Source organism: Candoia aspera, chromosome 3 (assembly GCF_035149785.1).
Source record: "Candoia aspera isolate rCanAsp1 chromosome 3, rCanAsp1.hap2, whole genome shotgun sequence".
Taxonomy (NCBI): Eukaryota; Metazoa; Chordata; class Lepidosauria; order Squamata; family Boidae; genus Candoia; species Candoia aspera.
Genome location: NC_086155.1, coordinates 11,935,898 through 11,949,271, shown reverse-complemented (window position 1 = coordinate 11,949,271; position 13,374 = coordinate 11,935,898). Strand labels below are relative to the sequence as shown.

Below are 13,374 nucleotides of genomic sequence, written 5' to 3'. Positions count from 1 at the left end.
CTTTTTGACATTTCTGTTAGTGGCCTGCAACATAGCAAACCCCAAACCCCATAACACTTCCATGTGCCTTGTAGATCCATTTCCATTGATTAAATGGATAACAAGGGCCACAAGCAGCTGTTGATCCTCTTTTTTCCCAGTCCATTGTCACCAAAACCTGGCAAGAAAAATTTCAGGTATTTTGAGGTGAAAAATACAAGAAAGGTGTGCTAGGTGTCTTCAAAGAGCCTTGACAGAATTTTCTCAACAACAACAACAGCTCCTAAAACATAACCCTACTTATTGCTAGGCTTCAATTAGTTTGCACCAACATTTTGGCCACTGTGTCCTTGTGGTCCTTCCAATGTCAAATGTAAGCCCAAAACATCGAAGTTCATCCATCCCACAATGGTCCTTGAAATCATTTGGTTTCCAGATCTTACACTTGGAGGAGGAAAGACACTGAACAGAAGAAGGGGTACCTAATAACCTTGTAATGGTTGCCTGTTCTAAAACACTGTCAGACTCATAAGCAGGAATTCAGAGATATCTGATTTATTAAAGAATAGTATGCAGGATCACAGAGAAAGCTGAGAATGATAAAAGCGCGCCAAACGCAAACTAAAAGCCCTCGGTACAAACGAGATCCCTCCCCGCGTAGAATCTTCCCAAGTTCACAATCCCAGGTGCTCCTAACGGTTTCTGATGGTCTGCGGGAAAAGTCCTTGAACAGAGAACATAACCCAAACACATTCCATTGTAATGAACACAGATGCAGAGCTTGGTACAAGGTCTCACAGCAGCTCCCTCCCAAACAGAAACGTGCGTCAGTGCCATGGCATGTGAAACGTTACGATGTATACTGTACATTGAAACAGTGAACATGACAAACCTACAGATATTACAGTTCTCCTCCATCCCATTTATTTATTTACTTACTTACTTACTTACTAACCCACCTTTATTATTTTTATAAATAACTCAAGGTGGGGAACATACCTAACACTCCTTCCTCCTCCTGTTTTCCCCACAACCACCACCCTGTGAGGTGAGTTGGGCTGAGAGAGAGGGACTGGCCCAAGGTCACCCAGCCAGCTTTCAGGCCTAAGGTGGGACTAGAACTCACAGCACTGTGGCCACTATGCCAACCTGGTTCTGGGTTTAAGGACTGTGGGCTTCACTTAAGAATAGGCATCTAACAAACATAACAGGAATATAATATAATAACTGCTTAGGTAAGTACAAAATAAAACACTAATTCCTCAGAAGGCTAATAGAAAATAATCAATAATCATTAGACTTTATTTCTTTATTTTCTATCCCATCTTTATTATTTTTATAAATAACTCAAGGTGGCGAACATACCTAACACTCCTTCCTCCTATCCACAACAACAAACCTGTGAGGTGAGTTGGGCTGATAGAGAGGGACTGGCCCAAGGTCACCCAGCTGGCTTTCAGGCCTAAGGCAGAACTAGAACTCTCAGTCTCCTGGTTTCTAGCCCAGTGCCTTAACCACTAGACCAAACTGGCTCATTCTCCCCAGAAACTCCTGAGAATTTCCCCAGAAGTATCTCATCTCTCTAATCATTGCAGGAATTTTAAATTCTGCTTGGCCACACATCTGCTTTACTAACTAGACTTGAACTGGCTTCCTTCCTGGGTAAAATACACTGGTGTTCAAAAGGTTACAGTGAAACCTGGTTTTGTTTTTATTCTGTGAAGCCCAACCCTATCCATGTTTGCTCAGATACAAATTCATTTCATTTCAGGTAGGCTTAATCAGAAATGTACTTGGGATCATTCAGTTCAGATATCATTGCTCAATCCTTCATAATTCTGTTTAAAGTAATGAAATTCTGTCATCTCCCTCAGCAACCTTCAGCTTTGAATAGAGCAGTTACTGACTCTTTCTCTTCTTTTGTACTCTTCTGATAATTAGGATTAAGCTAATTTTTTAACATATGTCATTTTTTTTTCTTATGATAACAGATCCACTCTTTTCAGCATATCTTAGAATTTTCAAACACTCATGTTTGAATAAGGGCAGTTAACCAGCATTGCTTGAGCATTTAAGAGGACGGCTCCCTTGGATTTTGCATTGTCACTTTAGTTACTGAATTTTAGAAGTTTAGGATAAGTTTAGGGTATGATTCAGCTAAAATAGTGGGTAGGAATCAAAGATAAGATTTTTGCACTTAATTGATGCCATCCTTAACTTTCTCCCAGGAATTCAACCCTTGTGGCACATATCATGCCATCATCTTACACAGAGTAGCCATTGTGGTGCTGACAAAAGGGATATACAGAATCTGCTATCCCCTGATATCTGTGGCAGTTTCCATATTTTGCCAAAGAGCAGGGCTGGCCCTGAAGATCTTCCACACATTCTGCAAGACATTTGAACACATTTTCCAGGAGAGAGGAGGGAGGAAGGAAGCGTAAAGAGTATGAGATCTTATGTTTGTGTTGTAAATCAGGGTTCCTCAACCTTGGCAACTCTAAGCTGTGCAGACTTCAACTCCCAGAATTCCCCAGCTTTGCTGGCTGGGGAATTCTGGGAGTTGAAGTCCGCACAGCTTAGAGTTGCCAAGGTTGAGGAACCCTGCTGTAAATAACAGCCTTCTCAGCCCTATCCTTTTTCTTACAAGAGAGTTGTTACATGGGCTGGTGAAGCTGTGAGTCATTTTCATCTATCATCTGGGCTGCCTGGTTCCTGGAACAGTCTGTTGGTCACAGGTAGACCAATGGGTTCTTGGCTGAGTTTATATTGCCACTCCTGTATTTCCTCCTCTCTTACTCTTGCGTGCCCTTTGTCAGCCTTCCCAGGTAAACCAGACAGGAAACATGACCAGATGAGCTAATTCTACTTCATTGTATGGCCACATTAACAGAATCTTGCAAGTCTGAAAGTACAAATTTGCTGCCGTCCCTTTTTACAGCCTAATCAGTTAGGGTGGATCCTTCCTAAGTTTGCTTCTCTGACTGTTAAGCTGCTGCGGGCTCCTCCCTCTTTTATCTGATCGTTCTCTAGGCAGCATCTCTTCCCCACGTGCCTCAAGGTTATTCCCACATACCGTTACACCCTTCCCCTTGTGCTGCTGTCCTCATTTATTTCATGTCCCACAAACCCCATTGCCTCTGATCCTGTCTCCTCTCAGCCAAGAAGACGTCAGCATCCACAGATGAACGAGAAAATGCCAGCCTGCCAACCTCTGAAGAGACTCCACAAGCCTTACTACTTTTGGGATCCATCGGCTCCCCGCAGAAACAGATGGAAAGGAACACAGCCCAGCTCCCTAGCCCTCCTCCATCACTTCCAGTTCCACCACCTAAGATTGTACCCAAAGTCTCAAAGATTGTCCCAGGTGAGTCTCATTCAGCCAAAGGGAACTGTCTTTTATTAGAAGGAAAGTTGATTAGCCTTGGAGATGGTAGAAGACCTCACAGATGATCGGTGAAATGTGCAGTCCCATAGTTTAAAAAACCTGCTAGTTTAGATGCCGTGTGTGTAGGGTACCTTATGGAGTTGGTATTGAACACAGCTATGTGTGTGTGGGGGGGTACCTTTTACCACCACAATTCTATTGACTTAATAATTTGTAGAACTAGAGCACATTTGTGAACTGGCATTTGGTTGGTGACATACAGTAGAGTGACATTTGACAGCTTAAGACATTTCAGATTTGATACTTCTCAGGGACCAAACAGATGAGATGTGAGAAGAAAACACTGTCATTACCAAATCCAAATTCAGATTTCATATTCAAAAATGCAAATTTGAATCTCAGGATTTTCAGCAAAAGCTGCAGGAGGTGGAAGGGCAGAGATTTGAGTTTGATGCCTGCCTTTATATGTGTGTTAAACAGAACAAAGAACTGGATCCCAGGCAGAGATTAATATAGCCTGCTTTCCAAAAAATACTAGAGGTGCTTTTAGCTTGGCTTAATGTAAGCAATTCTTCTGGAGGACAGATGTTGAAAAATCCCTACAGCAATGTTCATGTAGGTGAAAGGCAATTGAGATAGTTTGAGATGTGCTTCTATAGTGTCGTGTTTATGGGGAAATTTGGAGGATTTAAATTTGGAGGACTAGGCCAGTTTGGTCTAGTGGTTAAGTCAACAAGCTAGAAACCAGGAGTCTGTGAGTTCTAGTCCCGCCTTAGGCCTGAAAGCTGGCTGGGTGACCTTGGGCCAGTCACTCCCTCTCAGCCCAAGAGCCAATCAGGCGTGGTATGAGAGTTCTAGTCCCGCCTTAGGCATGAAAGCTGGCTGGGTGACAGGGCCGTAACTAGGGTCTGTGTCACCCAGGGCAAACATGGATTCCGCGCCCATTTTGGCGCCCCCCCAATGCGGTGCCCGGAGCACATGCCCTGGTTGCCCCCCCCCCCCAGTTGCAGCCCTGCTGGGTGACCTTGGGCCAGTCCCTCTCTCTCAGCCCAACTCACCTCACAGGGATGTTGTTGTGGGGAAAATAGGAGGAGGAAGGAGTATTAGGTATGTTCGCTGGCTTGAGTTATTTATAAAAATAGTGAAGGCGGGATAGAAAATAAATAAAATAAATAATTCTTTTTGAAAGAGAAAAGGATTGGGAAGGTGGAAGACCTCTGGGTAGCTTATTTACTTTCAGATCAGGATGGAATCATTACAAAGTATCACTGGTTTCTCTGACACTGCAATAAATTCTTGGGCAGTGTATGTTCAGGCTGACTCTTGGGTCAACCAAGGGGATTTTTCTCTGGTGGAATTATCTTGTTTCTCCTTTTAAGCTTATTCTAATTCTAATCTTTGACTTCCTGTCTTTGACAGTAGCATACCAAACTGAATCTTCAGGACTTCCCATTGCAAATCCAAACTCTGAATTGAGGTGCTATGCAGTGTAGCTATTTAGGCCTTGCCAAAAGAGGACAGTCTCTCTATATGTAGATAGAAACAGATTTAGAAATGGTTGCTAAATAGAAATGCAGTACTGTTCACCACAGTTGGGAAGACTATAGGTGGACAACCTGATTTACTACTATTCATTCTACTGTCCAAATGTTATTTGCTTTCCCTTCTTAGAGTTATCTTTAAACTGGACCTTGTGCTGCCTGTCTAACCAAGGGCATCTTTGAGCATCCATCATCACTATAACTAAGTCCATCCACTTTGCTGCTGTTTGTCCTCTTCATTTTCCTTCCACCTTTCCTAGCATTACAGCCTTCTCCAGAGAGCTGCATAATGTGTCCAAAGTATGACCATTTGAGCCTGGTCATTTGTGCCTTGAGTGAGAACTCTGGATTGATTTGTTTGATCATCCATTGGTTTGTTTTCTTGACTGTCCAGGGTATTCTCAGGAATCTTCTCCAACACCAAAGTTCAAAGACCTCAGTACTCTTCCTACCCTGCTTCTTCAAAGTCCCACTGATAAATCTCAGTGAACAGTAAGAGTTATCCAAGAAGACATGCATAGAGTTGCCCCCTGAAGTTCTCCATTTAAATCTCATGTCTCCCTGGCAGAAATCTACAGTTTTTCAGCTCCATGTGCCTCTTCTCAGTTCAAGGAGACGTGTGCTGCTCTTTTTTCCAAGATTGTTTTAAGGGTTACTGAATTGAATACCCTGTGAAAAAGACTACTTAATAAACCCTCAGCCTGAAGCTCTGTCACAACATACATGAAATACTTTTGATTTCACTCATACAGTAATACACAGCCCTGCATGTTGAATCAGAATCCATATTTATGAAGACATCCATCACAGTGCAGATTTTAGAAATGATATCAGAGTTATGCCAGTTTCCCTCCAGAGTAAATAACAGCAAGAATTCACATAGCAGGGCTGCACAGATCTCTGCAGGGATTCACTTCAGTGAAGGTTTGAGCAAAGCAACCCTTAAAATCTGCTTCATGATGCAATGCAGATTCCTCGCTTCTAAGAGCAAAATGAAGCATTTTCCTCCTGTAGTGTTGCAGATGCTGGGAGAAGCATCTACAAATGGAGAGGATGGTTGGCTGCCTGCATTAGAAAGATTTGCTGAAAAATTATTCCTGTTGGTCAGCTATAGTTCGTTGGGGACAGAAGTATCTGGGGGAGAGTCCAAAAAGTCAAGAAGGCAGCTGCAACCACATGATTGAAGTTGCTCCCCCTTTTTGTGTGCATTTATTTATTTGTTTATTTTATTAAATTTATACACCGCCCATCTCACTATAAAAGTGGCAGCTTGCAAATACATGTTAATGCCCATAAAAAGGAGTGGGCCTTTGCATCACTGCAGCCACCCTCTTGGCTTTTTTTTGCCTGCCCTCCCAATAGACACCCCTGCTTGGGGGTATTGTGTAAGGAAATTTCTGAGATTTGGCTTTCTCAAGGAGCCAGTCAAAGAGCAGCCCCACAGATGTCTTTTCCCTGTGCGGAATGAATGGAAACCTGCCATTTGCATCCCACCATTAACGACCTTTTGTGGTTTTGTTTCCAGCTGCAGGAAGTGAAGCCGATGAGACAGCCTTGAAATCTCCCCCATCCACTATCTTGAAAAATTATGTAATTGTTGGCTCCTCCCAACTCTCAGGACAAGCTGTTCCCTTCCAGTCCTCAGGACAGAAAATCTCTGATCCCCACCTCAGAGGGCAGCACACCACGCCAACTGGATCCCCTCACCTGGCTGCTGTCCATCTACCTTTACCTCCTAGCCGAGTCATCGAGGAACTTCACAGAGCCTTGGCCACGAAACATCGGCAGGATAGGTAAACGTTTGGAATACCCCAGGCAGCAAAGATCCTATGAAGGAACCATGGCAGTAGATATTCCTTATTTCAGACGGACCTTTCACACTGCCCCTATCTTTTTTTCGTATAAGTACAGTTGCAATATCCCACAGCAACCTAAGAAAGATATGATTCAGAAGCTTACCAAGTGGCAAGTTGAGTTCTATAGTAGAAGAGTAGGCTTACCCACCTCACTGTATTGCAGATGTAATGTGTTGCATAGATGTTTTGCAAGGAGGCCTGAATACCAGAATCTTGCTCTTCTTTCTCCAACAAGTAAGGAAAGGAAGTATAGTGCAAATGTGACTTAGAAGGATGTAGGTCATACTTGAAATGGAAGGGAAATTCATTCAATTCAGATTTTTCTGCAAACATGCCGAAGTCTTGCTTCCCAAACCAGAAATCACTGGTGTGCTTTTAGTTTCTACTTTTCAGAAACGTGCAGTGCAGTTTACAACTGAAAAATGTACATGACTTTTGTATAATAAAGGAAAATGTGTACAGCGATGTGTACATTAGGGGGAAGCATGCAGAAAACTAGATTATATAGGGAAAATTGCTTCCAGAAAGTGGCACTAAGAAAAGTAGGTACCTAAATGTGTACGTTAGGAGAAATATGAATGAAAATGTGATCAGATGTTTGTGTGGATGGTTTTGTGGCTGAAGGTGCACACTGATGAAATATACAGTATACGGGAAGATGAGAACTTGAACAAAACCAAAATTTAACATTCTGCATTAGAAATATGGTAGAACTGAACAGGAACCAGACTCACTCCTAAAAATGCCTAGGTGACTAACCCAAATTTTGCGATAGTGTGCTTCCTTGGCATGCTTTCTAATTTCCCATAAAGCGATGAATGATCAGAATAAGGATGTTTTGTTTTAATTAAGATTTATATTAGAAACACACATTCTGTTCTTTGAAAAGGTCAGCCTGGCATGCTGTGTTAGCATATTTCAAAGCAAAGCATCCATCACTGTCATTTTGTACCTTCATCTTGTGGCAGATAGTCAGATCTGAGCTTTCCCATCTTGAACGCTGTAATCCCCTGCCACCTACGCCACAGCTCTCTGCATTATGTTTGGGAGAACATGGTGGCCACACTGATTCCTGGTCTGAAACCCCACGTTGTTTGCATTTTGTCTCCAGCTTTCATGGAAGAGAAAACAAAGGGTCTCCCAAAAAGCGGATGGAGATCCGTTTGTCCAGAACATCCAGCACTGAACATAGCAAAGAGAAGGATAGTTCAGTGAGCTACAACAGCGATCCAGAGAACAAATGGAATTCTGTTAAGGAGTCGGATGAGAACAAAGAAAACCTGATCATGGACTCTGAAATCAAGGATGATTCTGTTTTCTACGAGGATGAAGAAGTTTTGAATGATTCCATAATTTCTGGTAAGAGAAACCCATCTATAAGCCTTATAAAAACTTACCCTGAAAGACTGATCCATGAGAATGTCTCATGTTGTGTTCTCTGAGTTACATAGATTCTCTACTACTGGAAGCATCTATTATGCATACACTGTTCTTACATGTAATTGCTGATGTGGATGCTGCTGTCCTCTCCTGCTCCATTCTTCTGCCTCTTTTTCTTTGAAGTTTCATTTTGTTGGATTCCATTTCCTGTGCATTTCTATTTTATTGTCCCATGTGACCTACCTGGCTCCTTCTCAACCTTCATTTCAGGCCTTCTTCCTCCTTGACAATAGCTGCGGTTTGCCCTTTTGATTATTTTAAAATCCACAGTGATAGTCCCTCAAGGATGAAATAGACAGCCTCTTTCTTTTCTGTCCTGTAATAGTTCTGAGCAGGACACATCACTCTTGGTTGATTTCCTATGCTGGCCCTTCTGTCTTCTTGTGTTTTGCTGCCATCACTTGGAGTCTACGCCGAACTGCATCTCTGATAGGCAATTTTAAATTCACTATTTGGCTAGTAGACATTTGTCTTTTTGTCATCTCCTTTGCAACCTGAGCATGTAGCAAAGCATTTTTAAATGCCTGTTGAGTCATCAGAAAAAAAAACTCTGCAGCAATGCAAAACATCCACACTCAAATGCTCCAATTAAAATAAAAGCAAGTTCATTTCGTTTTCTCCCTCCTGTTATTTCCCAGACGGTTGATTATCATAGGGATTGGTGTGTAATGCTCATCCACCAGAAAGCTTAACTTCTTATTGTCATGGTTCCTGTTCCAATGTTCCTGTGAACATCATAACCAGTTCCCATGCCATGCTGGTGCTGACACGTGTTACTGTTTGGGAGGGCGCTGCTCTTGTTCTTTGTACCAGGCACTGATGTAGAGACTTTGGAATGTCTATTTGGGTTATCTCGCCTGTTCAAGGACACTTTCCCGAAGATCGGCAGGAACCCGTAGGAATACCTGCAGGCTGCGGGGAGTGGAATCTTACTGACTCTGGGGGGAGGGATTGGAACTGTCTAAGCTTTAATTGTTTGAAAGACCCGCGCTTTTGCCATTTTCAGCTTTGCTCTCGAACTTGCATACTATCCAGTAATAAATCAGATATCCATAAGCTTCTTGTGTGAGTCTGGTTGGAAACTTTGGTAAGCATTCATCACATAAAGCTGAGAATCTCTAATTTCGTTAACTCCTACCAAGAGAATATTCTTGTGAGGAATTTTAGTTGACGATGGCTACAGCAACCCAAACCACAGAAGGGCCAGAGGAGCCCTCCAGCTCTGCCCCTGAAATGGGGGAGCGAGGTGAAGGGCAAGACATCCCGGTTGAACCATCCCAGGCACCAGCTGTTCAGTGCACCTCCCCAGATGGAGGAACAGAATTGGACTCGGAGGAGGCAGAGACCAGTGGGGTGCTAGCGGAAGGACCAGGCCCATTGGAGTCCCTCAGTGAGTTGATTGTCCTAGACGACATTGACGAGGCACAGCCAGGAACATCTTGGAAATACTGGGTGCCGCTGACACCAGAGGGGGAATCCACCAAACTGGCTGGACCCCTGGGACGTCAGGTGAGAGGGGACTTGCCAACTCCCCAGAGACTGCGGGTGTTAGAAGCAAAAATTGAATCTATAGAAAACTCGTTTAAAAACCTCTCCATGTCAATGGATAGCTCAGTGAAGAGTGGGGAGGACAGCTACCAACAACCCGCACCTGTACCAGCTGGCAGACCAACAACAGGGTAGGAACAAGCTGCGACGGGGGCGGGGGGATCCCCATCACATAGAACTCGACCCTCTGTGACCTGGAGCGATGGGGTGTCCACCCCTGCAGCTCTGGCTCCTGCAGCCCCTGTTTCTATGGCACCTGGCCCAAGCAGGGGTTTTAGAGAGCTGTCAGTTAAATTCGATGGGGACCCAACGAAACTGGCGTTTTTCCTCACCAACACAAAGAACTATATGAGGGATTTCGGGATGTATTTTCTGCACGAAAGATCCAAGGTCGATGCAGTTGCAGTCCGACTCAAGGGGAGGGCGGCAGATTGGTACATCCAGCTGTGTGATGCTGACGTGCCTGCTCTGGACACCATTGATGATTTCATGTGGGCATTAAAGATGCATTTTGAAGATCCCCTGGCAAAAGAGCGGGCTAAGAAAGCCTTGAAAGAGCTCTCCCGGGACCAGATGTCAGTAGCTGACTACGCCTTAGAGTTTAAAGCTCTAGCCAATAAAATTAATGATTGGTCAGAGTCCACCTTAGTTGAGTATTTTAAAGAAGGTATTTCCAGTGACATATTGCATTGGGCTTTAGGCCGAGACAATCCCACTTCTCTTTATGATTGGATCTGCCTGGCCGGAAAAGCCGAAACTGCCGAATTTACCTATTTACAAGCCCAAAAGGCTGAGTGGTCCTATCCGAGTACCCGGGCTCTCAGAGGGGACCAGTTCACCACCAAGAGAGCCCCAAAGCTTTGGGAGGAAGAGGGGAGTCGCAGCTATGCAAAGGGGCAGTGCCTATGCTGTGGGAAGGAGGGACACCAGGTGGCCGATTGTCCAAAGCCCAAACCCAATCCCAAACATGGAAGAGTGCCTATGAAATCTCCACTGGCGGTATGCAGGGCCACAGCAGCCAAAGGTGCCATTGATAGTGAGGATTTTGTGTATTTCTCTGGGGAGTCTGAGCCCGAATCCAAGGAGCCGGCAGGAAACTTCGGCCGCCTGCTGTGAAAAGCGCCAGTGAGCAGGCGGCAGAGGATGGGTGTGAAACTCCATGGTGAATGATGACTGTCCCATTTTGATGTTAAAAGTCAGACTGAAGTCCCAAATGAAAAATGCTGAAGTTTGGGCACTAGTGGATTCTGGCTGCTCACGTTGTTTGATCCACCCTGAATTGGTGGCAGCCTTGGACCTACCAACATTTCTCCTTAAGTGCCCGCTGATTTTTATGCAGCTTGATGGTTCAGAGGCTGGAGGGGGCCCGGCCACTCACTTTACTGGAACTGTAACCATACAAGTGGGGAGCCATACAGAGACATTAAAGTTCGTTGTGGCTCCTGCAGGCAGTCCTTGTGTTATCTTGGGCATGCCTTGGCTAAAATACCAGAACCCTTATATCAACTGGGAGTACAGAACTGTGACATTTAGAGATGGATTTTACAATGGCCCCGCAGAGGCAGTGTCTATTATGACTCAAGTATGCAAGGTGGGGGTTGGTCAACCAGTGCCGGCACAGCTTGAGGGATTGCCTCCCCAGTATGCGGATTTTGCAGATGTATTTGGAGAAGTGGAGGCAGACCAGCTTCCCCCCCACCGTAAGACTGATTGTGCCATTGAACTAGACCCAGAGGCAAAGCGACCCAAGCCCCAAATCTATCCCATGACCCAAAAGGAGCTGGCAGCTTTGCGTGAGTTTATTGACAAGAATTTGGCACACGGCTTCATTGAGCCCGCCAATTCCCCTGTGGGAGTGCCAGTTTTATTCCGTGAGAAAAAGGATGGGACTCTTAGACTTTGCACGGACTACCGAGGCTTGAATGCCATTTCCACGTTTTCCAAGTACCCCCTACCGCTAATGAAGGACATGCTAGCTGGTTTAGCTAAGGGGAATTTTTTTTTCCAAACTGGACTTAAGGGAAGCGTATTTCCGTGTTCGCATCAAGGAGGGGGATGAATGGAAGACTGCTTTCAATTGTCCTTTGGGATCCTTCCAATATAAGGGTCTCCTGTTCAGGCTTTCAGGGGCTCCTCGAGTTTTTATGCAACTCATTAATGAGGTTCTCCATGACCATCTATTTAAAGGAGTGCTGGTCTATTTAGATGATGTATTATTATACACAGAATTAGAAAAGGAACATGAAGCCTTGCTCAGGCAAGTGCTTGCTAGGCTTAGAGCAGCGAAAATGTATGCCAAGCTCTCTAAGTGTGAATTCCACAAATCACAGCTTGATTATTTGGGATACTGGGTGTCAGTGCGGGGCATTGAAATGGACCCAGCCAAAGTGCAAGCCGTGGTGAATTGGGGGCAACCTCGCACCCGCAAGCAGCTACAAAGTTTTCTGGGGTTCGCCAATTTCTATAGGCACTTCATCAGGGGGTTTGCAGAGATTGCCCTGCCACTCACTGACTTGTTGAAAACCAAAGGCCAAGGGGAAACTTGCAAAGTTAAAGCCCCTGGTGCCTTACTTAATTGGACCCCAGACTGCCAGGCTGCATTTGACAAGCTCAAAACTTTGTTTATTGCAGAGCCTGTATTGCAACATCCAGACCCCGATCGTCCCTTTGTTGTGCAAGTAGATGCCTCAGATACTTCTACTGGGGCTATTCTACTTCAAAAGGACCCCTCAGGCAAACTGAGACCTTGTGCTTATTTATCCAAAAAGTTCTCTGACACGGAGCACCGTTGGCACATTTGGGAGAAAGATGCCGTTTGCTGTTAAAGCTGCATTAGAGAACTGGCGCCATCTATTGGAAGGTACCAGATTTCCTTTTGAAGTTTGGACTGACCATAGAAATTTGGAAGCTCTTCACACACCATGGTGCCTTAGCCCTAAGAAAGTTTGCTGGGCTCAGTTTTTTAGTTGTTTTAATTTCCAACTTAAATATTTCCCTGGAAAACGTAACTTTTTAGATGATGTGCTTTCTCGTTTGCCTCGAAATGATACTCAGCAACCCAACATTGTTGACACTGTATTAACAAAATCACAACTGGATTTGGCAGCTGTCACTAGAAGCCAAACGCAGTGCCAGCAACCCGAGCCCTGCAGGTGAAAAGCGGAAGTACCTGCTCAATTGCAGGCTGACTTTCTTCGCGCTTCGAAATCTGATACTTGGTTGCAAGCTAACAGAGACGAAGTGTCAACTTCTGATGGTTTCTGCTGGGCAGACTCTAAGTTGTACATTCCTGAGACTTTGCATTCTGAAATCTTACAGCGGTCACACAACCATAAGATGGCAGGTCACTTTGGATTTGTAAAAATCTTACACCTTGTATGAAGGCAATTTTGGTGGCCAACTTTGCGAAGTGATGTAAAAGTATATGTGGCCACCTGCCCAGTTTGTGCTATGTCTAAGGGCAAAGGGGGGAAACCACAGGGTCTCCTCCAACCTGTAGCGAACCCTACCAAACCCTGGGAGCAAATTTCAATGGACTTTATTGTGGATTTACCTCCCAGCCAGAAAAAGACAGTTATTTGGGTGGTAAAGGATTTCTTTTCAAAGCAAGCCCACTTTGTTC

General features: G+C 44.5%; 1 protein-coding gene across 1 annotated transcript in view; it reads left to right on the top strand.

Annotated features, from left to right (window-relative positions):
* The window catches only part of PHACTR3 (phosphatase and actin regulator 3), a 258,190-nt gene that overhangs the window by 144,665 nt on the left and 100,151 nt on the right, over nucleotides 1-13,374 (top strand). Inside the window, exons 5-7 of the mRNA XM_063296998.1 lie at nucleotides 3,140-3,346; nucleotides 6,434-6,701; nucleotides 7,876-8,123. Of these exons, the coding sequence (XP_063153068.1) occupies nucleotides 3,140-3,346; nucleotides 6,434-6,701; nucleotides 7,876-8,123 (723 nt within the window). The remainder of the gene's footprint in view (nucleotides 1-3,139; nucleotides 3,347-6,433; nucleotides 6,702-7,875; nucleotides 8,124-13,374) is intronic.